The sequence below is a fragment of the Falco rusticolus genome, chromosome 3 (genome assembly GCF_015220075.1).
Source record: "Falco rusticolus isolate bFalRus1 chromosome 3, bFalRus1.pri, whole genome shotgun sequence".
NCBI lineage: Eukaryota > Metazoa > Chordata > Aves > Falconiformes > Falconidae > Falco > Falco rusticolus.
In genome coordinates this window covers 91,836,157-91,861,888 of record NC_051189.1, presented here as the reverse complement: position 1 = coordinate 91,861,888, position 25,732 = coordinate 91,836,157, and the positions used below count along the sequence as shown (strand labels likewise).

Here is a 25,732-nt window from a genome sequence, read left to right as displayed (position 1 = left end):
GGGGAGGCGGGCTGGGGCTGGTCCTGGCCAGCGCGGGCTTCGGCCGCCTGACCGCCCCCATCATGGAGCTTCACAACCAGAAAGGCTACTTCCTCCACCATGTCATCTTCGCCTGCTGTACGCTCATCTGCATCATCTGCATCCTGCTGCTGCCAGAGAGCAAGAACCAGAACCTGCCTGAGAACATCCCGGACGGGGAACATTACACCCGGCAGCCTCTCCTGCCACACAAGAAGGGGGAGCAGCCCCTGCTCCTGACAAACTCTGAACTCAAGGATTACTCTGGCCTTCATGACTCAGCAGCCGTGAGTGACGGGATCTCAGAGAACACCACTGCCAATGGGATGAAGTCGATGTAACCGGGTGGATTTTTTTTTCTTGTTGTTTTTGGTTGGGTGGGGTTTTCGTTTGTTTTTTTTTCCATTCTCCTCTTTCTTTTGTATTTTATTTGATGCTGTTGTGCAGGAGGAGCAGCACTTTGGGCAAAGGTGTTTTGCACAGATTTTACAAACCAGTGATGGAGCAGACACAGATTTGGGGGAATTCAACTCTGCTGCTAAAGCAACTTTTGGCATCTTCAACTGTTGTGCAGATTGCTCTTGAAAAAGTTATGGGGGAAAAGACTCATCTGAGAAAAGACCTGGCTGGAGGTAGCCCTTCAGAACTCTTTTTTTTCCTGCCATTAAATATGTATATTTATTTTGATTTATTCTCAAGAAGCACTTTATTTCCTTTTCCTTTCATAGATCACAAAAATGAAGCCATCTTATTATAAGAGGTGCAGCCATTCCAAGAAAGAAACCATGGGGGGGATTGTTTTCTGTTTTGTTTTTGTGTTTCTTTAAAGGAAAGAGGGATCCACTGCAAAGTTGAATTGACTGAAACTTAGACTTGTGCAACATTCTTCTGCCTGTCTAGAAAGTCCAAGCGCCCACGTTGCCTGCTGTGTTTGTGTACACCAAAAGAAAAAAGAAAAAACGAAAAAACAGAGCAAAGCCTGTTGTGACTCAAACTCTGACTGCATTTTAGGCAGCTTGTGTTTGTTTTTATAGCCCATGTGCACTTATAAGTTACTTTCTATATTAGTTTGGGGGTTTTTTACTGAATGCAGTGAAGAAAACCCTACCCAAATAAGCTGATTTTCAACAAGAATCAGCCTTCTGCATTTTAAGAGTCCATTAATCTATTTTAGCCAGTTCCTGCTGGTCTTTAATAGTAGTGTTGATAATGTAAATGATCTGACCAATGATGCAAAAATTAGTTTTGCCGAGAATGGCTTTAATTACCAGGAGGCCCAGAATCTCTGACTGACTGCTCCAGAGGAAGAGCATAGACCAGCAGAGGTGAAAAGTAAGGAGCACGGGCTACGATCCGTACTTTTATTCCAAAAGACAGCACAACTGGGCTTCCCACTCCTGGGAATGAGTGTCCTGGTATTATCTTACCTGGTTTTAGAACCAGGGTTCGGGGTTTAAATTTACACGGACAAAATGTTTAAGTGACTATTTGAAAGGAATGAGTTGATGGCCTGTGAATAATGACTTACGGTCTGCTGTTGGCTGTCTTGGGGCTTTTAGAGGTGTTTTCTGGTTCTGACCCAAGAATATACAATGAACTCACACAGATTTCCCCGCATCCCCAACTGCTCTCGTAGGATTTTCATTCAGGGAAAAAAAAAAGTTTACTCAAATTGGATCAGTCCTACTCTAGCCTAAGCAAAGTGAACATCCAGTTTGTCTCCTGCTGTGCAGATGGCACTTTGATAGTGGCCACTCAACTTCTCTCCTCCAGGCCCCAAACCAACTATTTCCTTTGGCCATCGGCTTTTGGTTCTCACTGTGTGAATATCGTGAGGATCTAGTTCAATGCAAGGACTTTGTAAACAAACAGCTTTCTTGCATTGTAGTTAATCTCCCTGCTCTCCCTCCCTCTTCTCCTTTCTCACTCAGGCCATCCATTTGTGATTGCTCGGTAGTGCAGACGTTCAGACAAACAGAGCAGCAGGATGTCAATGTTGTATTGAGTGTCCATATGATTGCCACTTTGTTTGATGTACATCTTGCGTTCACACACGTAGAAAGTGCTCATTTGCACTTTCCTCCTCTACCTTCCCTCCCCCTTTCTCCTTTGCTGTATATATTGTCAATTAACTACTGTACCTAACAATTTCCATCCTCCATTAGGCTGCCGATGTCTTCTTACAGTCCCCAATAAATCAGAGATACATGCTCCCGGGTGGGCGATGCAGTAAGTAGCACAGCCTCAGATGCTGCAAGGGGACAGGTAGACCTGCAGAAGTGACAGATTGTTGTGTTCAGAGTAACAATGTTGTCCTAAAGCTGCTAATTTTTGTACAGAGGATGTGGACATTCGGGTTCTTCTTGAGCCTGGTAAGAAACACTGGACCAGTTGATGGTAGTTTTGCCCAAAGTTACACTACTGGTTTTTTTCACCTTTGCTAGACTTGCTGTGACAGTGAGAGCCCGATCTTCCTTGCACTCAAGTTTTATTGTCGAGCTTGAGCGCAGCTGCTTCTCTTTTTGTTTTGTGCTGAGACTTCCGCAGTCAGTGTTCACCTAAGGAAAAAGCCCAGGTGTTCCCCATTCGCGCAGTATTCATATGCCAGATTTGTGCAATACCTTTTGCCTTCGATGCAAGATGCTTGTTGCAAGCCACGCACATTGAGGTGGGGGAAAAACAAACAGGGTTTCACAACAAAAAAATTGAAGAAGCAAAACAAGTCTTAAGGGAAGAGAAAAAGGGCCTGAAAGTGGAGAAGGTGCAAGCGCAGAGGCGGAGAGCAGCGTCCTGCCGTCCATCGTGCCGTGGAGCCAGCAGCTCCTTCGTTCATGGTCTCTGTGCCTGTGTGCTCAAGCTACGGTACGGCTTTTGTAGACCATCCACAAGCCTATAGAACTGGCTGCTTCCAGCACTGTCAGCGGTCCTGGTGTGCTCACCGCTGTTGTCCACAGCGCTTTATTGTTTCCTATTCTGGTGGTTGCTCTCTGATGACAGACGGGCCCAGGGAAGTGACTGGTTGTTTAAACATATCAACATTTATATAGTAAACAAACTAGGTGACAGGAACATGCAGCTTTTTTTTTTTTTAATCTTATGAAATTGACTTGATTTACTGCTTTTGCGGTTTTTTTGCCTGAAACCAGGTAGTCGGTACTGATCTTCTGCAACATGGGGAACCCAAACTTGTCCAGTTGGTCTGGCCCTCTGCCTCTGTCACGACAATGAAACACAAACTTAATTCCCTGCCTTGGCAGCTCCAGTTTTGCTCCTTTTCCTGAAAAAATAAACACTTCTGTGATGATTAATTTTTTCCACACACGCTCACAGAGTTGAAAAGCCTTTGCTAAGCGTATCTTGCGTGGAGGAGTCGGGTACCAGGTGATGCAGCAGGGCAGAAAGGAAATACGGAGATGCTTACCCTGCTCCGCCTGGTCCTGCAGCAGGACAGGGCGCTCTGCTGGGGTCCTGGTCTGCTGCACCACCAGCTCCGCAGCTGCGTCTCCTCCACAGCCATCACCAGGAAAGGCTTTTCTCAGGTGGCTCTTTCTGGCCACTGCAACAGGGAAAGCGGTCAGAGCTGCCCTGTCCATTTTGGCCTTTTTCTGTGAACCTTCAGTAACCTCTAAGTTCATCAGTGAATCTTCCTTTGGGTTTACCATTCAAGGGCTTTATTCCATCTTTGTAAGTTTAAACAAAAATGTGAAAGTGACATTATGCTTGATGTTGGGGGTTTTGTCCCCTTTTAAGGTTTCGGTACTGCTTTTGTTACCAGACACACTGCAAATGGATAACAACAAGTCGCCCGTTTGCAAGTGTTTTGTGGTCACTCAGAAAGGGGTTTGTGTGATTTACTTCTTGGTTTCATTGAGCAGGTTTTTTGTTTGGGTTTGTTTTGTTGGTTTTTTTTTTTAATGGAAGTATTTTACTTAACTGTTGCCACTTCCTGGACCCAACACTAAAGGTCACCAAACTGGAAGCAGAAGTGCCATTAACTGAACTCTGTGAATGTCAAGTCGCACCTGTAGCTGGCACATAAGACAACGCTATTAAGTGGGTGGGATGATCTCCCCCACTGTAACTTTTTTTTTTTTTTTTAAGAAAAATAAAATTACAAACCTCATTTTAAATGTATTGTGTAAAATGTTTTGGGAAAGGAGTACGGTGTGTTATGTCTAGTGGGTGAGACCTCCCTCCCCATTTCAGTTTCTGATGAAGTTTTAAAAGAATCGTGTTACTGTATGTTTTGATCATGAATAGTCTGGTGGTGCTTCCTCATAGCACAAGCTTAAATCAAGTACTGAAAACAGTCTTACAAGCTAAATGTCTGCATGATGTTACATCTGTTGTACCTACTGAAAAGAACTTTGTATGTAAATGTACAGAATAAAAAGACGTTGTCCCATCAGTTTGCTCTCCTTGGTCTGGCTCCCTCGCAATGACTTCTGGAACGGCTCGGCAGTGGCTAATGTCAGTGGCATCTCAGCAAACAGTCCTACCCTCCTCTACAAACAGAATGAGCTGCTTGTAAATCAGGCTAATTAAATCAGCACATTGATTTGCAACTAATTATCCTTTACTATAATCACAGGAGAATGGTTGAGTCTGTTTCCTGGCTCATGTAAATTAAAAAGAAAATACCCTCCAACAGTTGTTTTTTGCTATTCTGATCTTGAACTGCAGCCAAGGACCAGTGACTGTTCGCAGCAGGTAAGGAAGGGCCCTCTGCGCCCACATCAAATCTGCCAACACCGAAGCCACTGGGTGTTCAAACCCCTTTGGACAAGAGGCTCATCAGGTTTGCACCCTCTACATCAGCAACCTCTCGGTTAAAGTTTTTAATTGCTGATTATGGTGCCACAGCAAGGTAAGACCCTACAGAAAAACTGATGAACTTAGGACAGTTGTCTAGCAGCAGTACCAGTGGGTTTTGTTTGTATCAGAAGCTTATGCCTGAGGCAGGGCTCAACTTGCAATGAAAAAAGAAATAACCTGGACTCGCTCATCAGGTTGGTACCTCAGTGTTCCTGCAAATCGCTGCGAACAGGCAGTGTGCCACAGCATGGCACACACCGACAGCTGCAAATGGCTACCCTGCCACTGGCTCTGGGGCTGGTTTGGAGTTTTTGGTATATTTCACTCTTACCTGCCTTTCTCAATGAACAAAACAGCCCATGGATCTGCCTTTGAAAGAATATCCATCCTACCTAAAAGCAAGTCCAGAGATGTAGAAGCAGGACACTTTGCTGTGGTGGTTGTGACCGCTCTGATTTTTCTAAGTATGCTCAATTTACACACATGATGCTCTTCTAGCAGCCTGACAGTTTTATCTATGGCCCTGAAATTCAAGCTGTGCTTTTCCTTTCTGTGTAGCCCTCAGGGATGTACAGATAACCCTTTGTGAAACCCTTCCTCAGTGCCCAAGAGATTGAAGGAAATCCAGTGTTTAGCACTAGTATCAACAACCAACAGGGGCTAAAAGGAGCAAAGCAACACTCGTTTTGTTACAGCTTCACAACACAAAAATGTGGGCTTTCTTATTTGAGCACTACAAGCTGCCATACTATGTTCAATACTAATCCGTAACAGATTAATTGTACAGCTAGAATTTGGAACCAGTTTCCCAGCAGATCCCAGTACTGAATGGAGGCCAGACTCTGCGCACATTTTTACAATGATGTTCATACATTGCAGAATATTTTCTATTCTACTCACCTGTCCCCTACTTAACAGAGTAGCAAATTTGAAAAAAAAAAAAATCCAGGTCCAAGTGTATTTAGGTCCATCTATATTTAATAACAATTGCAAATTCAAACAAAACAATACAAAACAAATGTACTAAATGTCAGTGTGAAGATTGCAATCAGGTTTTCTAAAACAAAAACTTCAGGTTATTTTATAATGATGCAAACTCAGAACTTCTCTGGAAAAGCCATCATTTCTTCTTTGATCCTGTTTTCTATGAGCAAGGTGAAATTGCTGTCTGTATTTTGAAGATTGTAGCTAACAAATATCTGTTTTTTCGTCTTGCTGGCTAAAAGACAAAACAATAGTCAGCCATAGTTTGCTCTTTATATAAAAGTGATGATGGTAGTCAAGCAAGCCTCTTAAAAACCTGTACCATGCAGATTTCTAAGACTACGTTCTCTACTCCTGCCAAGCTGGACCCAGTTATAAAGGAACAGCAGAACAAGTACCTTGAGCACTGGCACGTTGGGCAAAACTATGCAGGTCGTTGAAATGGGCAATATAAGCCTGGTGACTACCAACTAGTCTTTGGCCTGATGCAAACAGCCATTAAGTCACTAAAAAGCCTTGCAGTGCTTTTAGTGGATTTTGGATGCTTCTTAAATATAGTACAGTTTAAGTGAAACCACAGACTATACTGGACTCTTAGCACTGAAATCTAGTTTATGAGTTGGTAACTGTGCTGTGGAAAACACTTAACAGAGGGAAAAGTGCACAGGAAAGTGATTGGGCCCCAATTAACAAAGTTCTGTTTTACTGTGAACCCCTAAAAAGGCTCCCAAAAAGCACGCACCAGTCTTGTCTAAGCCTGCTGTCAACAAATGTGTTTCCTTTAACCTTTATTTGTATGGTGTCCATTAACACTCAAGAGGCTGGAGAGCCTGGGCTGGACGTGATGAAGCTGAGCACAAGTTGCAAGTTACTGTAATGACAAATACCTAGAGAGAGGTGCTATAAAATTAAAAGCTGCCTTCCATGACAGAGCCAATTAACAGTGACAAAAATAATGTCCACTGGGGAAGGAAGACTTAATTATCAGTGCAGATCAGATAACACCAATAAGTGTTTTATAAATAAAATGGAATCCTACTTAGATTTTACCATAGTAATATAGCAAAGCTGTAACTCTCTATATATTGCTAAAGCTAAATTTTGTGAAGAATGTAAGCACCATAGAGGCAAAATAGGCACTAAAATTAAACTGAGTTGTGTAAAATGGAGGACAAAAAATGGTATTCGGGTCACGAGATATTCTGGGCTGAGCTGGGAGCTGATGATGCTAGGGACAAATCAGACTGTTGTGCTGAATATTCAAAAATATCATCTGAAATTTAAAAAATTAAAATAAAGACACCAGAACTAATACATCGGTCCTTTCTACATGAGAAAGTTAACTACAGAAGACCTATATAGACATACAAAATGTAGTTAAACAAGTCCTTTGAGGCATTTTCATTATGAAAATCAATTTATTATTATTTTCCATTCTAACAGGTTACCAGCTTCCCAGCTCAGTAAAAGTAGAGCTGTTTCTGAAATGCAAGGACTCATTTGCCTTTTAAGACTTGGCACTACAAAATGCTGATGTAATGCAGCACGTTGCTCTGATTGCAAAAGTGCTTGGCACCAGATTTTGTGGTATAAAGCAGCATGTTTTGTAAGCACTAGTGCTTCATCATCATGCCCTAAATGAATGCAATGCTAATTCTGAACTAATTAATACCATTATCCTAGCTAACGAAGCTATATTGTACACTGCAGTGTCAAAACTCAACTTCTTAATTATGTTTGCGTAAGATCCATCCGAGTCTCTGGGATGCTGTTCCAGTTCCCAGCAACACCGTGAATCCCTCAGGGCTGCCTGCACCAAGCAGCTCTGCTCCCAGCACCCTTCCCGGGCTCTAAGGGGGAGCAGGACCTTTTCTGTCCCCACTTCATAGAATCACAGAGTCATTTAGGTTAGAAAAGACTTCTAAGATTATCGAGTCCAGCCACAAACCTAACGCTGCCAAGTCCACCACTAAACCATGTCCCCAAACGCCATGTCCACATGTCTTTTAAATACCTCCAGGGATGGCAACTCAACCGCTTCCCTGGGCAGCCTGCTCCAGTGCTTGACCACCCTTTCAGTGAAGAAATCTTTCCTAATATTCAATCTAAACCTCCCCTGGCGCAACTTGAGGCCGTTTCCTCTTGTCTTATCACTTGCTACTTAGGAAGAGAAACCTTGCCTGCAGATTCATTTGGACACGTGGACTCTTACGGGAAGGACAAAAGAGGGAAGACCTTATGCCTCCATGGAAGACTCTCTGCAACTTCAGAATAAAGCAGAAAACTGCAAAAGATAAGGCTTACTGAAAAAGCCCTGCAGCGGGGCTGCTCCTCACATTGCCTGGCTAATAACCCCTGTTGCACCAGCCCCTCGAAGTGGAGGAAAGCTTCTCCAGCAGCCGCGGCATGCCAGGTGCCAGGAGGCACTATGCCAGCACAGACCCACTCCTACAACCTTATGGACTGGGCACCAGTCCTAAGCCTGAAGAGGCGTAGCAGCAGGAGAATGGACAGAACAAGCATTAGGCGTTAAAAGTCTGTAGACCATTCATGCTGGAAGAGAGGTAGGTGGTGGAGGAGAACTGTGCCCAGCCCAGAAAGCCTCAAAGAAGAGGCGAAGGCGATCTTCACCGAGAGCCAGCCAGTCCCTACAGAGGGAAGATGAAGCCATGGTGCTTTTCAGCAGTGACTGTGGCCAAAAGCACTGTGATTTCAGGATAGGCAGGTAAGGGAGGCACTAATGGACAAGGCATTCTCAAGAATCGGACTCCACTAATCTATGGGAAACAATCTTTTAGGATTTGGGTTTCTTGACTAGCGAGACATATCTCATGCCAAAGCAATCAGGCAGGCTGGTGGGAAACAGTCCACCCACCTAACACAAACAGATACAGGTAAAAATAGGTAGAAAGAGGAAGAGGAACATGGCAAATGTGTCTTCAGCAATGGAAAAGGGAAAAAAAAAAACCCAACCCTGAAATAAGGAAGGAGTCAGTACACCAAATGCAGCTGCTCTGGCTAGGGCCCCTACCAGTCTCCACACGGGAGAACGTGTACACTGATGCACAGCAGCACTGAAACTCCTGCTTCCCCTGTGGCAGGGAACCTGGCATTGCAAGAATAAATGGCAGATGACTGAATTAAGACTGGGAAGGATAAGAAATAAAAATACTTATATTCAAATGGCATCATGCGTTACTTAAGTTAGCGCTTGCAAAGACCAGAATGGAAACGGTATGCTAAAAATGGTGACGGCATGGGGGGGGGGGGCGGGCAGTGGCAGGGAAGATACTGCCTGCCTGAAGATTACCACATGGCAGGATGGTTAGAAAGGCTACCTTGGAAGTACAGCTAAAAGTCAGACATGGCTGTGAATAGCATCTCTGTTATTACAGAATTTATGGGAGTAACAGGGTTTAATTTCCCAGAGGAAAACTAAACACCAATGACAGTAAAGCTTGGTGTTTCTAGCCAAGGCAGAACACAGATTTCCTTACCGAACACTCTGAACAAAGAAGATACAGAGATGCTTAGTGATGATCTTGCAGATCCACTGGTTTCAGGAGAATAAATAATTTTGGAATAAGCGACCATGAGCTGACTTGAATTGCTGGAGTGCCAACAGCAAGCTTAAATACTAAGTTGTAGGATTTCAGAAAGAAGATGTATTTCTTTTTTCAAAAGTCAGTTATGCTCAGGTGAAGAGGAAAAATAATTATTCAAAGCCAGAAGTGTATTACTGACTTTGTCCTTCCAACCAAAGGTGAAAAAGCTCTACAGGCCTTTCTCAATACAGTATCAATATCCTCAAGCAGGATAGCACGAGTAAGAATAGTATCTATGTATAAATAGAATATAAAAGGGGCTGACTAGCAAGGATATCTGCAACCCAGAGTTTAGATGGCACAGATACAGAGGAACATTGACTAAAAGCCTAGCTGGGCCGTAGCTGGCACAGCAAGCTTAAAATGAAATAATGAAAGACACTAAAGGCACACCAAAAAAAAAAAAATAGGAAGGTGCATTATGCTCTGAGGATAAAGAGTAACCAATATTCCAGTACCAAGCAACACTCGCTTCTCACTAACAAAGTATGTGAAATTAGCAATGTAAATAAGAAAATTACCTTTTTAAAAAAAGGCAGCAAAACCGAGGCCACTTACTAGGAGAAAAGTCAGGTGACCCAGGCAGCCTCCGACCTAGAATACTGAAAGAACTAATACAAGAATGGCACGTTACTACCAACCCTATCTGTGACATCAGTAATAAGTCTTTTAAGAGTTGAGATAGCAAGGATGTGTAATAAAAAAAAAACAACCAAAAAAAAACCTAACAGGAGAGGGTGAGAATCACGGAGACAACAGAGAATCACGGAGACAACAGAGCTGTTAGCCTGACTCTGGTGCCACACAGAAGCTTAGAGCAAGATTCAGAAGTAGTAATGAGTAACGCAGAGACCGAATGGAAAGCAGCATGAACTGTAACACTTTCTCCAAAGTAAACTCTCTCTGACTACATTTTTACTGACTTCTTAATGATAATGCACTAATTACACAGAAAGAAATCATGTTATACAATACCCCACAGAATTGTTACTTAAAGTGGAAATGGTTGAAGCCAGTAAGTAGAGAAAGAGCTGCCACCAGGGGAGACTACAACAGCAGTTATTAAAAGATAAGTTAGCAGGAAGAAGAAAAGACACTGGTACTGTTTTTCAAAGATCAGTCTTGTAAGCAACCCTTTTTGATAAATGCATTAGTGGCCATACTGAAGAAGTAGGTGTAGACTCATCAAACTACCTGACAATACAAACTCAGGGCATGTCGCCCGTAACAAAGATCAGCACACAAATCATTCAGAAGAATTACATGGCGCTTCCAACCAAAGTAACAGAAGTAAGATGAAACTGAGCAGTGCAGCATCTTGCATTTAAAACCTGGTACCAAGTAGTGCAGCAGCTCACCAGCTGGAGCTGCATCAGTGACAGGCAGGTGATGATGAGTGACCAGCATGATGCGGCAGCCAGGGATGTGAAGGTGCCAGGACGCATGAGGCCAGGTATTTGTTTTAGTGGAGATACAGGAGTTTGAAAGCATTAAGACTCAGGGATCTGGCTAGGTCAGCACTGCGCTAGGCATAGCGGGATACTCTTACACATGCTGAAAAAGAAGACATCCTCAGAGGTGCCCAGCAAGGCCAGGCAGAACAAACGCTGACATCTGTGAGACGATCCAGAACCTTCCAGGCCAGAACTTCCCAGAATGTGGGGGCTAAGGGGTGCAAGATGCGATGAGGGCTGGCTTCATCTTTAGGCAAAGTGCATGTGCCTTGCGTGACAGCCACCCCACCGCACAGAAGCATCGCAGGTTTATGGAGGTCACTGGAAATCCCACTCGACAGGCACCAGCATGTGCTTTCCCTGCCTCACACCCACGGCCCGGGTTGGGCTATTAAATATGATATTAAATAACAACTTAAATATTAAATGAACATACGCGTTGGATGATGCTCGGCGCGCCCTGAGGCAGAGCCCCCGGGCCGGGGCTCGCACACAGCTGGGAAAAAGTGACTCCGCGTGGAAACCGCCGGTGCCGGGGGTCTGCCGGGGGATCTGCTGGCGGCAGCGAGCCAGCCCCCCCCGCGCCCCCCACACACACCGGGGGCGGCGGCTCCACGGCCACAAGCACGGCCCAGCCCCGGCCCGCCCGGCCCCCCCGCCCCCGCGGAAGGCAGCCCCCCCTCCCCCCGCCCCGCAGCCGGCCCCGCCGCCGCCCGCACCTACCCAAGCGCTGCGCCAGGCAGGCGGAGGCGGTGTCGGAGGGATCGCCCAGCAGCGAGGCGGCCACCGGGATGCTGTCCTGCAACGGGAGCAGAGCACGGGGCCGGTCAGTCCCCACCGGCGGCGGGGCCCCGCCAGCCGCCCCCCACCCACCCGCCCCGCCGCAGGGGTCCCGCAGCCCGGGGGAGGCGACGGGGACACTCACGCGGGGGCTGCACATGGCGACGGCCAGGCTGGCGAGGGCGGGCGCGGCGCCCACCCAGAGGAAGAGCGAGTCCCGCAGCCGCATGGCGTGGAAGTGCACCCGCTGCTCGCCCAGCCGCCCGCTGAAGTCGTGCAGGGCGATGCCGCCCCCCGCCGCGCCGCCGCCGCCCGCCGCCTCCATCGGCCCCGCTCCCGGCGCAGCCAGGCCGCAGCGCGCAGGGCCCGAGCGGGCGGCCCGCCCCGCTTCCCGGGGAGGCGGCGCTCCGCCGTGCCCGCCCCGCCGCAGACGCTGCCGGCGGTGCCACCCCCGGCACCGGGCCCTGCGCAGCCGCCGGCTCCGGGCCCGGCCGGCAGCAGCCGGGGGGCGCACACGCTCCGGCTGCGGAGCCCCCCGCGGTACGCGCGCCGCTCCCCCCGCCCCAGTCACTGCGCGCACCCCCCCGGGGGCGCACCCCTGCCCGCCCCCCACCCCCCGAAGTGTGCACCCCCCCGGTCGGTGCGCACCCCCTCCGTACGCCCCCCCGAAGGACACAGCCTCCCCTCGGAGCGCCTCCCCCCGCGGCACACCGGCAGCCCCGGCGCGCCCCCAGCGCACGGTCACGCAGCCGGTCGGCCACGCTGCCCCCCCCCGCCCCCCGGGGCTCACCGGCGCTGCCCCCTCCGCCGCGGGGCCGGGGCCGGGGGAGGCTGCGCAGGGGCGGCGAAGCCCCGCTAGATGGCGGGTGAAGCGCTGCCTGCGGCGGCACCGCCGGTCACGGGGCTCTGCGGAGCCACCCGGGAGCAGCCCGGGGTTCCAGCCTAAAGCGGAGGGGCCGGCGAGATGCTGCGCAGCCTCGGAGCCCCCGGGGCAGGGCAGGAGGAAGGTCACGGTGACCTTGGTTTCGGTCAACCCTGGAGGTGTTTACCGTTACGGGGGACCGACAAGCAAGCGGGTGGGGGCTGCAGGGTCCAGGAGAACATGGCAGCGCGGGTGATTGAAGGCCCTGCGCTGGGGATGAGTTTGGTGCCCGCCACACTTTCTCCAGAGCACAGCTGAGCTGGTCCTTGCTGAAAAGGGTTTTCCTGACCTGTGTGTCGCTGGTAAGAACGCGGGTGGCACACGGGTGGCCAACGGCCCTTTGCCGTTGAAAACGTGCATCTTCCCACCGCGGGCAGGGCGGGCAGCTCTGCGTAAAGAATGAGCCACTTAACCGTGCAGATTGGCTTTGTAATCAGTATTCCTCAGCCTCCGATTTCACATATATTTCCAGAAATCAAAATTTCCACGTCCAAATTTTAAAACTTTGTTTCCACATTGAAGAAAATGGGGGTGGAGGGGGCGGGGGGGGAAGGAAGGAACTGTTCATCACTTTTCTTCCCTAAGCTGCTCCAGTTCTTCTAGCATCTGCCAAAAGACAAAATCCTCAGCCCTGCTAATTTCTGCCCGTGCTGCCGCATCCACGCTAAATCCCGGGAGGCAGCTAAGCCCAGCCCAGCTGCCATACCCTGACATCCCACTGCACCCGATCAGCTCGGGGAGAGGGGGGTGGCAGGCCATCTCTTCTGCCCTACATTTGTCACTTGCTCGCACAAAGCATTATGGGATGCATGGCAGCAGACTCCAGCTACGCCTGTCCCCTGCCTCACTGCTGCGGCGGCATCAGGCTCGTGCTGGTACCCAGCTCTCCCCCCATCCCCGCTCCGCAGCCTGTCCCAGTCCTTTGCCTCCACATGGGTTGGCCTCCCGCAAGGTACGTGCAGAAGCTGAGGCTTCTGTTGAGGCTCAAAAATCAGCCTCTCCCTGGTCCCAGCAGCCCTTTACAAACTGACACTTAGCCTGTGGCAACTGGGGACATCAGGCTGGCAAACAGGTGACTCCCCCGACCTTGCAAGGTGGGGAGTGCTGGCTGTGTGCACCAAACACTTCCCTCTGCATCACGCTCATCTTTTCTGCTTGTTGTGGCTGCAGGTTGGCTCTGTGCTCAGTGCGCGGGGCTAAGGCCATCAGCCACATCAGCAAAAACTACCCCAGGCCAGAGGCATTGCAGGAATAAAAATCCAGGCACCAGACAATATGTCTGCTGGGAGCCACACAGGTGGTGCTGGTGAGATTCCTGTGATTAGACACCTGCAGTGACGGAGGGAGATTTGCCCCAGCCCTTGATTAGGGGAGAAAAGCAGGCCATTTAAGGTACAGTTCATCTGAGCTGCTTTAGATCTCTCTTTTGAGTGAGAAGCATCCCTTTGTGACCAATTTCCACTGATTTGGTTAGAGAGGTTAAGGCAAAAGGTAAGACGTGCGCAGTTTTAAGGACAGATTTATTAATGTCTTTGCCTGTAAAGGCAAATCCTTCTTGAAGTGTTCAGAGCCAGTTTCTCTGCTATGCTGAGACAGAGTTGACTTCTGCAGTGGAGTCCCAGTGGAGGATCTGCTCTAACAAAGCTCCAGCCCAGTGTGTCTCTTCCCACCAGGTAGAAGTTGGGGCCTCCTTGGTGTGCTAAACCTAAGTTTAAATGATCTGCTGGATTGAAGTAAGAGTACTCTGTTTCCTTCCCTGGTCTTGCCACATCAAGTACTGGTTTCTTATATTACTACCAAGGCTGTCTGTAGACGTGGTTCTCCCCAGGGGGGAAATGCCCCTATTTCATCACGCTCTGATCTGTCCGTATTCTCATCAGTCTTGTCCAAAGTGCTTGTAACTTTCCTTGAGATCCTAAACCCTGCAAACCTCTGAAGGTAAGTCACAGGGGGGTTAATTCATTTATTTTAATTGAATGTTTTTTTCTGTGAAATGTAGTTGCTATCTGTAAATCATGCTAAAACCTTGTTTAAGCTCAGAAGACAAAGTTCATCTAGCAACTAAAATGCTGGGTAAACATTTTTTATTTGCATTGCAGGTGTGGAGAAGTAGAGCTGCGCAGCAGCAGACCATCATGCGTGAAATGAACTTCCTAATTACAGCACTGCAAGGCCATTGAAGCCCCTGGAAAATGAGAGGGGAAAGTACTCCAGCAGCGTATGGAACCTCTTGCAATTCCTTTAATGCGCTCATCTTTTTTTTTTTTTTCTGTGGCTGTGAAAGCAGTGCCCATTAGTCTGCCTTATTTGTCAGGTACAAGGCTAGAAGAAGTCTCAGCTGCAGTGAGACACTGGATAGCAAACTCGTGGTAAAGCGAAGATACTGTAGCAGAAGCACTGTGGGTATTTTAGATATGCATATATGTTGCTGCTCAGATGAGATCCAAGACCCAGGATATGTGATTTAAAGGTATGTACTTCCATGCTCTTTGTTCTTCTCCAAATTTTAAGGTGCCCTCAAGAATTACTAGGTCCTAAACCACCCATTTTTTACCACCCATAAGCCAGGAGTAAATCTTCCTCCTGGTAACTGAGGAGTTAAGATAGGTAAAGCACACAGTTATGAACTGGATATTTTCTGATTCCAAAATATGTTCTGCGCTTTTGCTACTGCATGAATAAAGTGTGAATTTGACACATGAGAAAGCAAGTGAACCATTAGCGTGTGTCAGTGAACCCTCTTCTGATGCCTCAGGACATGCCAGTTTTCTTGATTTGTTGACCTTTTGCAGAGGAGTAAATGACCACTTGATAAAGCCAAATGAAGCTTCCACAGCCACTCTGGTGAGGCTTTGTCTTACCAGGCTGCTGTAACAGTAGCTGTGCTGCAGTCCCAGACTTTCAGGGGTCTGCTTTGTATTGAGACTTGGAGATTTATTGTATGCAGACTTCCCTTCATGGCACTGCTGGCTATAGGGGGCCTTTTCTCTCCTTGTGCCATCGAGGCACCCAAGGTGCTGAAAAAAATGCTTCCTTTCTTAGTCATCATTGGATTATTTTTCTCAGCTGCAGCAGTTCTCTGATCTGGCTTGGTGTGCCACTGCTCAAATACTTGTGCTGGCATCAGGGAGGGCAGCATCAGGTAAGCACAGGCCGGCAAAAAAGGGAGGAGTGTTTCTGCTTACGCTGTACAGCCACCGTGGCTGTGATGCTGTGACCATCTAAACCGATTTTAGGTGGGGCTGCCCCAGTCCTGCTTCATAGTGCTCACCTGATATGCTAATGAGTCACTCTGGGGAATCAAACTGGTCAGAAACTATGCCTGGGATCTTAGGATGGGATGTTGGATTAACTGTGATAGGAAAATGCTCCTGAAACACCTAACCATGGCCACAGATAGGTCTCTCAACTTGAAGGCTAAAAACACACTGTCAAGTGTTGATCATCCTAGCTTATGGCCCCAGAGAAGAGATGGAAAAAGAATCCAGGCTGGAACTTTTTCAAAAGTTGCAGGAAACAGGGGAATCGGACTGGTGAACTTGTATGAAAATCACAGTTTAAGAGATCTGCAAGGGGACTACACTAAATTCATTCTATGAATCTCATGGTCCAAAGCAATATCAAGGCCAGCCCTGACCCTACTCAAAAAAAAAAAAATCCCATGTCTGAAAAAGCACCCATAAGTAAATGCACAGTGTAGGTGCACAAGCAATTCCACATCTGCAATAGCTGCCGTGACGGTGTTAGCAGAACTGCTGTAATAACTCCTCAGTGCATCTATTGGTACCCAGGCAGGCATTGCTCTAAGGAAATCCAGTTCCCGATTTCCAAAAGGCTTAAGGTAATAGCTTTTTCCCTTGATGAAAACCCTTTTCTTTTCTTGGGGGTTCATCACCCTGGCTGTTGGGATTTCCCTGCCCAGGTAGGGTGAGGCCTGGGATGCACATGACAGTGATTTTTTGATGGGCAGCTTGTCCTGCACAGCATGTTGGACTAGAAACTGGGGCTGTTAGGTTTTGTGCCTGACTGGCACAGTGACCTTGTGCAAATCCCTTCTGCTCTGCTTTATTTCACTCCTCTGCAGACTGGAAGAGTACAATACCTCTTGCCTGTCTTCCTGCAGCTGAATGAAAGTCTGTGTAAGACACAGCTCCTAAGGACTTTTGTGAGCCCAGACTAAATTTCTGCTGTTATTGAATGAGACAGTTCCCTTTTATTGTTATGTGAGTCATTGGAGGAACTCATCTTAGACCTATGGGAGCATTTGAGACACGTGGCTTCATAGCTGCTGGGTGGGAGGCACTAACACAGAGTGACTCATCACTCCCCTCAGGGACAAGAAGAGGTTTACGCAGTCGACTGGAAATCGTATTTTTATGTGCAGATAGACCTCTTCATGGTGGAGCATCCCAAAGCAGTTTACAAAAAGTGACTCTGGTGTGTAAAAGCCAGAAGCTGTAGTGAGACCTGTGGGTGCAATGGGCTTTTACATACCTGTGACCTGACAGGGAACAGGTGCCAAAGCCTAATGGAACCAAGCTTTTGAAATGCTGAGAAGGGAAGAAAAATAAATGAAATAGTATTGAAAAGTGTTTTCCCTTATATTGCCCAATTCAATGCCCAGATCCCACAAGACATACAACACACCTGATGGATCCTGCTATTTTTCTGTCCTTGGGCCACCTAATGGGATGCCAGGCTGGGGTACATAACATACGTAGGATATACTGTGTGCTTGAACCAGAGGGGATGCCGGTCTGCTACTGACTCAAGGGCTGACGCGTCTGCTCAGGTTGCGAAGAGTTATGCTCTTAGCCATGGAATTCAACAGGCAGTGCTGGCAGCCACATAAACAAAGGTTTGATCAAGGTTCAGGTTGCTTTGGGAGGGGAATGAAATTCCTTTTTTTGAAAGGTAGATTGCTGTTGTGGTTATGGGACTTGCTGCACTTCTGGTCTCTTCCCCATCTCCCTGGATGCTTTCCCTTGGCTGATGTCAGAATTTCCATGAATCTTCTTTTTGTCCTTAGACCAGGCCTTGGACTTAATAGGCTCTGTCCCAAAGTCCATTAGCCTGCAGGTCTGACTGGCCATGCCTACACACAGCTTTTCCCTTTCTCAAGCATGCCAGCAAGTGCCTGCCTCTCAGTCTGGTTCTCCAAATAGCTGCTCTCTTTCATTACTTTTTAAAGTAATGCCATGGCCTTTTAATTTTTCCATTTGCAAGCAAAACTAGCTGGACAAAATCAGCTTTGATTACTTTGCTTCCTCCTCCCTGGACAAGGAGTGAAGCTAACAGGCCTGGCATTGTCCCTTAGCAGCCCTTGTGTGTTCACTCTGAGGTGGCTTAGCCCAAGCCAGTCTTTTTTCTTGGCTTTTCCTTCCTGCTCTGTTGAATACAGTGGTTCGGCAGAAAGAGTAAATATCCCAAACAGTAGCTTAGTACCTGTACATCGCTACAGAGCAGCCCAACATTGTCTGATCCATTAAGGATATGGCTGTTCAGGCCAGGCTCTCCAAGGTCATAGTACAGTTCTTGAACAGCATGATTTAGATCAGGGATGTATTTAATTTCCTAACAGAAGTACGTCAAACAACTACTGCTGCCACCTAATCAGTGTATCTGAAGTTACTGATGATTACAAGGCATGTAACTTTCACAGGCATCACTGCAGTGGTCTGTCTCCGATCTCCAGAGTTAAAAAAAAATTAAAATAATACTTAGCACTAGTATCCAAAGATGGGGGTGTTGCCTATTTGCATGACAACAGAACAGACAGGATAGTTAATGCTGGCAGAACATACAACCCTAGGAAAATGTTATCAGAGTTCCTTTATGTATTTTCAAAGCTAAATAGGATCCCAACAGACTGAAGCTGCATCTTCAAAAAGTCTGTGTCCTGCCCTTGAACACCAAATGAAAAATATCCTTCCCTGCTGCCTCTCAGAAAGCATGAGGAGTCATCTCCCTTTTCTGCTCGGTGTTTGAAAAAGCTGGTGTGAGGTGCTGTTGCTGCTGTTGTACAGAGCCCTGGGATGGGTGGTGGCCTTCCCCAGGATCGAAAGGCTTGTGTTTGAACAAAGTCCCATAAAGGGACGTTTGTGATGTGTTTCTCAGGAGGCAAACACAAACCAGGTGAAAATTATCCCTAAATCCTGTAGAAAGCTGTAAATGGGAAAACAGGAGGAGAGAGAAGGACAAAGAAATTCATGGCATTTGGGAGCGATACCTTTCTGTAACAGACTCGGGATCTGAGCCAGCCTCTACAGAAACCAACTGACAAAACACCTGCCAGCTCCCGTGAGCTGAAGATAAAGCTTGTACTGATGAACCTCGCTTAGCAGTTGTCCGAAATGCCGCACCTTGGACTCCTGAGTTAGGGCCTCAGGGCTTGCTCACCTCCCTGCATCCCACCCGTGGAAAGATGTGACCAGCCTGGAGCACCGCGCAGCTCCGGGGGCACAGGCTGCCTCCCTGCCCAGGGGTCCCCTGTAAGACCCTGCCACCCACCTGCCCTGCACACCCCAACAGTGACAGTGGCAGTGCAGCAGCCCTGTGCCACCACACCCCAGCTTTGCTACCTTTTCCCCACGGCTGATCCCAGAGACAGGGATTCCTTAAAGTATAAGGGGAAGGATGGGCTGGAAACGGTGTTTTCATCTCTGCCGCCGGTTCTAGCTTGGCGGGGATGCTTCCAGCTTTAATAAAGCAGATGATCAAAGCCTTTGTGCAAATCCTGTCATCAGGAGAGGTTGTGCCGCTGCGTTGACAGCACACTAGAGCCCTGTGCAGCTCCCCCAAATCCTGCTTTTCTCGGCTGCAGGCTATTGGCACCCAGATCATCTCCCTCCAGCCCGACACGGGAGGGCAACTGATGCTGGGGAGAAAGAAATCTTTCCAAACAGTCATTTTTCTTTCCCAGTAAGCGAGAGATTTAATATACGTATGAGTGATCTGGGGCCATATTTTTTTTTCAGCCTTCAAAATTATATTTATTTTTTTTCCAGTCTTCTGAAAGATCTGTATCAGAGGCACCTGAGAGCAGCCAAGGCGGCAGCCTGATAAGATCTTTACAATTCATTTGCACAACCATGCCTTTTGCAAAGGAAAAAAGAAAGTGTTAACGAGTTGACAAGCACACTCTTCCTTGCAGCGAGCGGCGCTGCCAGCCGCAATATTACCGCAGGGAGGGGAGATGCAGGGTGGTGGTAGAAGACCTTGGGAAAAAATGCTTTGTTCAATCCGGTTACAAAGGCTCCTGCTTCCTTACTACACCAAACCCTAGCCGGCCGAGCAAGGCAATGGATGCAGTAGAAACTCTACTTGGTAACGATGCAGAGCAGCGTGTTGCTATCGGGGTTTCAAGGATGAGTCTCTGGGGTGGAAAGAAATTATATTGAACCAAGAAGGATCAAAGGAAAAAAGGAGTGTTTGCTAGGCATGTGGCTTCGGTGCCACTGCCCTTCCAGGTTCTGACCTGACGGCTGCAAACGAGAGTCCGACAGCGGTTTTACCCTCTGACACTGCCATTCGCTACCAGACCTCAAACCATGCAAATTAGCCCGATCTCAGTTCAGCCCGAACACACAAAAAAAAATCCTGCTTAGGAAAGAAAGGACCAAGACCAGGTTTCAAGAATAACTCAGACGAGCAAGTGAGTATTTTCTTTCATGCCTTGCTCTTTTGCATTTACTGAATTTGTTCCACATGAATGTAGAAACAGCTGCATCAGCACCAGCACTGAGGCTGGAACCTTATTAATATTTATGCTGGGAGAGCAAAGCACACAAGAATCAAAATGCCTTCCTGTCATTGACTCGGGGACCCCAGCATCCGTACAACACCTTGCCGTGTTTGGTGGCCAGGCAAGCAGATATATTAGAGAGCGGATCAATTTCTCATCAGCGCTCTCACCCGATCGCAGGGAAACTGCCCTTCACCTCCCTACCTGCTCTTTGCTTCTTGTCTTCCAATAATTTCCTCATTAGGGAAACCATTTTTCATCTCTCTTTTGCACTTCTGTGGTTTACAGTCTCATCTGTTAAATATGACTGGAGGCATTATTAGATGCTTCAGTTATTATTATTTGCTTATACAAGGGCATACCCATAAACCTTACTATGAATGAGATGACACAAGAAATAACATGGTGACAGATCCAGTGTGTGCTGGGGGGTCCAAGTTCATGACACATGGCACTATGCGCATGAAGGGTATCACATGGTGCCAGTGTGACCCTCAGAGCCTCCTCTGGGACTCCTTACTGCTGTAATTTTTGCTGACAAGGTGCCGCAGTGAGAGCCCTTAATCTGAGGCGGGGGGGTTTGCTTTCCAGGAGTGCCAGCAGCCTTGCTCCAGCTTTTGTTTCGCCTTAGCTTGCAAGGCAAATATTAAGACAAGCAACCCTTCACTGGTCTAATAATGAGTAACCGGTGAGCAGGCAGGTGCTCTCAGCAAAACTGAAACATTCACATATATTTAACTCTTTGATAGAAACACTGGTTTGTAGCAGTGGTAACAGAGAAAAAAAAAATAATCCCATGATCTGGTTGAAGCCGGTTGTGGGAAGGATGCGTGGCAGCCCCTGATGGCTGCACCAGCAGCCCCCAGCTTCACCCTTGGTGAGGCCAGGGGTGCCCCAAGATGGGCAGCGCCAGTGGGGGCTGTGGGGCAGGAGCCCCAGGATCCTCTGGCAAGCATGGCAGCACCGGAGGACTTGCCCCCCTAGGACGCTGCCCAGATGAGTAGAGGGGGCTGGTACAGCACGGTCATGGCCCAGGCCTCACCTGCTGGGCTTGTTGGGTGACCAGAGCCCACCCAGCAGCTGGGCTGGCGTGGGGCCACCACTGATGGTGTGGCCAACCCTCATGGCTCAGTCCTGGGCCACCCGGGGCATGTCTCATCTGGCACATGCTGCCATTGATCCTAGGTACTGTGGCCCAAAGACAGCTTGGCTTTGGTGAGCTCTGGCACTGAGGCATCGCAACGATGGGCAGAGACAGCACTGGCGTGCTGCCCGGGCAGACGTGGGCAGAGGGAGGTGGGTTGGCCTTTGCTGTCCCCACAAATGCGTCCTCGGTATTGACACGCTGCAGTTTTCTGCCCCCCCATTCCCCATCTTTTCTTCCTTTAGGAAGTCACAGCTTTCCATTCTGGTGTTGATGCTCCCCTGTCCTTGAGCTACTGATGGTGGTGTTCCTATAATCCTATCTCTGCCTGAATTCATACCTTTTCTTATCGGGTGTGGTGCTGTGCTGCTGACCTTCCCATAGCTCAGCCATTTTCTCCAGAGCCTGGGCCCAGGCTGGGCAGCCAGTCCGTGTTACAGCAGGGCTTTTGTTGGAGACAAGGCTACCGAGGGTCACAGAACACAGTGATGGCTGCTGCCAGCCTTGTGCTGCTTGTCTTGTCCTTTCCCACCAGCTGGCACAGGTGGGTCCAGCCGCTGCATAGCCTGCAACTCATATGCAAAACCACAAAGCCACAGGAAAATAGAGATGCCAAACAAAAATTGTGTTTGCATAGATACAAAATGCTCCCACTCCCGGGGCACCACCCTGAATTCCTCCCAAATGTACCCAGGGTCCTCCCAGCCTGCCCCTCCCTGAGTTACAATGCTGCATACTGAGGAGCAAAGTGTTGGTTTGCCCTAACCCTGGTGAGCCGCCCTAGACACAGGTCATTTACTGTCTAGCCTGGTCTGTGGTGTAGCATCTCAGCTTGTGAGAATCCAAAATACTTTCTCATTTCTATACACTACAGCATCCTGCCCCTCAAGGTATGGAAAACTTAAGATGCCACTCTGGGGGATTTGGGCATAACTTCAAGGTCTTTAAGGCATTTACATCCTTCTGAGAGGAGCCACAGACAAGGATGTGACCCATGAAATGGCATGCTGAGCCATGGGGTGGGTGAAAGCCTTCTGAAAGGAAGGCAAGTTTCTCTTTAGGAAAAACCTTCTAATGACCCACAAACTGTCCTGCAGTACATCAGACAAATGCACATATCTCCTATTATAAAGTAAAATGACCGAGTCCTTCCCTTGGGCTGTTGTTAGCTGGTTTTTGCAACCTCCTGCATCCTGCAAGGGAGTCGGGACTTTCATCAGTGACCACTTCAGTGGCTGAAGACAAGGCTCTGGCGGTTGTCACACCCAGCCTTGTAGCTGGGAGGTTGGAAACCCTGTCAGGGAGGGGGAGAGGATACATCGGTTAAAACCGAGTTGATCCTCTGAGTTTCATTAAACAAACTCCTGACTGAGGTTATGTTATTCATCCTCTCCTACGTTGGGCGAGGATGGCTGTGTAACAACCTTGCGGGCCGGCATTTCACCCGTCCTGCTGCCGCTTCTGCGCTCCCCTGGCCATGCTGCTTTTACACCCTGGGAAATCAGCCGGGCTGATGAAAATGTTGCAGGCTTTTTTTGTCCCTTTCTGTTTTGTGCAGCTCGTTTCTGCCGGGCTGGGGGGGGGGGCGGTTGCCGGGGAGACTGGGGATGGAGGAATCCAGCCAGGGCCGGCCCCGGGGTTGGGGCAGGGGCTGCGCAGACAGACACATCGATGTGAGGCAAATACAGAGAGGGGAGAGAGGCAACTGAGCTAACAGCTCAGCAGTCCATTTCCCTGCGAGCCATTCGCCATGAGCAATGCTGGTCCTTTGGGAAACCCTCCATTTCAGATGCTGACCCTCGAATTAAGCTGGACCTCGCCTGAGGTCTCCTGAAGTCACCTGATGGGCTCTTCCCCTCTGAAGGGTCCTGTCCAGGGGTTGCAGAACAACGAGACCTGGATTTCCTCCCTCACCCCTCAGTGATGCAGCTGTTTATTTTAGAAATAAACATTTCACATCGTATCTACACAGAAGATACACTTGAACCCCCCTCCCCTTCAGAAATATGAATTGGGGTGGTTTTTTTAAGATAAAGCAGCTGGGGTGACTTTCTTTCCTCCAGTGTTAATAATCTGTTTTCCTTGAATTGGATTTTAAAATGGCTTCCTTTGAAGCCTCAAGCTGTAAGGAATGAGCTTAACATAGGTATGGAGGATGCATAAAATCAGCTACTCCCTCTTGCCCTGAAATGTCAACAATCCTTCTGGTCAATAAGTAATACACAGTGCCCAATACGCAGAATTCTTGGAAAGAATAGTAGCAAGCAGTCACAGTACCTGTTTCGCACCGGCTCTGCTGTAAGAGGTTTTGCTGCGCCAGTGTTTTCAGGAGCACACCCACCGCAGCCATGGGAAAGGCTGGCATTGCTTTGAGTCATTACCTGGAGCGGCCAGTGGTCCACCGGAGTTGCTAATCTGCAAGTTATTTTTAAACCCGTAATTATAGATGTGGATGTTGATTATGCAGTTAATATGCCACAAAAAATGTTCGCTTGGAATTAAAGCTACACATTGTGAAGCATAGTCAACCAAATAATTAAATTGCTCCTGGCTTAGGCCAGTAAAAACAGATTTCACAGGGAGTGCAAGTGATGTGATTTATATTTCTCACAATCATTGTTGAAGAGACAAACCTGAGGCTGCCTTTTGCAGCATCCCCTTTTGGAACCGGGATGCCTTCTCCCTGTAAGATGAACAAAAGAAAGGTGTGGATGCTTTGGCATATCAATCAGAGGAAACCGGTTTGTTCTGCAGATTACCTTGGCAGAATGTAAAACCAGATCTAGAGTGATCCATAGGCAGGGTTATCCATCTGCATAAACGAGGTTAGAAAGATTAGGGGGATCGGCACATGGGTAGAACAAAGGAAAGAGTGTATGGAAGAAATACGGATCGGGAATGGTGATGAACTCTTTAGCTGCACCTCTAGAAGAGCTGTTGTAGCCTTCGTCTAGTGTGTTACTAAACCCGGGTTTGGCGGAGTTCCGCCTGGCGCTGGCCGCGGGGAGCCTGCCCGCGGTTACCGGGGCTCCGGGCAGCCCCCCGGGGGGCCCCGCACCCCCTCACCGCCGCACAAACCGTGTGGGGAAGCAGGCGACCCCCACGGGGAGCCACACGCCGCGCTGACCGCACCGACGGGCACCGGGCGCGGAGCGGACCGTGCCGCCCCTCGGTGCTTCCCCCCCCCGACCCCCCGACCTCCTCCTCTCCGGCGGCGTGGGCGTGTGCCGTTGTACCGCCCGCAGTGCCACACCGGGATGCTGGAAAATAAACTGGGGAAAGCACCTCACGGGCGCACACGTCCAGCCCTCCCTTGCCCCCCCCCCCCCCCCCTTTTCAGCTCCTTTCTTCATCCGTCAGCGAGGTGCAAGACCCCATTGCTGCCGAGCTAAGGGAAAACACCCTCCCCCCGCGCCCCCAGCCCCATGAAGCAGCACCCACGTTGTCTATTGTCTGGCCGAGGGTGGCTGGTGGCTGCTGCCCTTAGCCGGGCGGGGGACCGCGGGAGCCGGTGGCTTTGCCAGGGAGCGGCCCCCGGCTCAGCCGAGGGAGAGACACCCGCCCTTGACGGGAGGGGAAGGACAGCTGAGCCCGCCACCGGGGGAGCGGCGAGCACGGCTCGCTCGGGGCACGGCGGGGTACAGGGCAGGGGAGGCGGACGAGAGGTCATACGGCACAGCCCGTGCTGCGGGGAAGCCCACGCGTGTCCTGCCGGAGACGGATGAACCGGGTCAGGGCGCGGGGCTCCTGACCGCTGATGCGGGCGTTAACGGCACGGGGTGCTGCTGGTGGGTGCGTGGTGCCCCCGTGGGGAGGTGTCTCTCCCGCCGGCGCCGTGCGAACGGCGGCACCGGCGAGGGGCGGGGGCTCCCCCTCCCCGCGGCGGCAACGCCCGCTGCTGCGGCAGGGAAGCTGTGACTGTCTGGGGGAACAAAAGGCTGCGGCGGCCGCGGGAGGGCGGAAGGACGGCGGCTGCCAGCAGCGCGGTGGCAGAGCCGGTTCGTACGCGGGGCGGCCCAGGACGGACACCCGCCGCGGTGCTCCGCGCCTTTGTCCCCGCTGTCAGCGACGAACCGGGGCGGCGGCCGGCGGCGGTGCCGGTGCCCCGCAGCCGCTCCCCGCTAGCCCCGCCCCAGCCCCGCCCCGCCCCGCCCCCGCTGCGGGAGACAATGCTGCAGCCACGCCACGCCCCTGCGCGCCCATTGGCTCCGCGCCGTTCCCGCATGACGTCACCGGCGGGGCGGGGCGCGGCGCCCCATTTAAGGG

General features: G+C 49.5%; 2 protein-coding genes across 4 annotated transcripts in view; one reads left to right on the top strand and one right to left on the bottom strand.

Annotated features, from left to right (window-relative positions):
• SLC22A23 (solute carrier family 22 member 23) overlaps positions 1 to 4,426 on the top strand; it is a 113,643-nt gene extending 109,217 nt beyond the window's left edge. For 2 of the 3 annotated variants that reach the window (XM_037382334.1, XM_037382333.1), the window contains one exon: positions 2 to 4,426. In XM_037382334.1, coding sequence (XP_037238231.1) covers positions 2 to 359 — 358 coding nt within the window. In that variant the 3' untranslated portion in view covers positions 360 to 4,426. The remainder of the gene's footprint in view (position 1) is intronic. The other variant, XR_005103478.1, reaches the window with a different exon arrangement.
• Positions 4,427 to 5,783: 1,357 nt separating this feature from the next.
• PSMG4 (proteasome assembly chaperone 4) lies at positions 5,784 to 12,068 on the bottom strand. Its single transcript, XM_037381494.1, has 3 exons — positions 11,802 to 12,068; positions 11,600 to 11,675; positions 5,784 to 6,052 (listed from the first exon to the last, which is right to left on the bottom strand). Exons 1-3 carry the CDS (start codon positions 11,979 to 11,981, stop codon positions 5,931 to 5,933), a joined length of 378 nt encoding a protein of 125 aa, XP_037237391.1. The 5' UTR covers positions 11,982 to 12,068; the 3' UTR covers positions 5,784 to 5,930.
• Between the last annotated feature and the right edge of the window lie 13,664 nt (positions 12,069 to 25,732).

What these genes read in the sequence shown, in the direction of transcription:
- PSMG4 (XM_037381494.1), bottom strand. Translation starts at nt 11,981, where the DNA reads ATGGAGGCGGCGGGCGGCGGCGGCGCGGCGGGGGGCGGCATCGCCCTG. An exon ending in TCGCCATGTGCAGCCCCCGC is followed by an intron (nt 11,676 to 11,801) that starts GTGAGTGTCCCC and finishes CTCCCGTTGCAG; the next exon opens with GACAGCATCCCGGTGGCCGC. An exon ending in CTGCCTGGCGCAGCGCTTGG is followed by an intron (nt 6,053 to 11,599) that starts GTAGGTGCGGGC and finishes TTTGTCTTTTAG; the next exon opens with CCAGCAAGACGAAAAAACAG.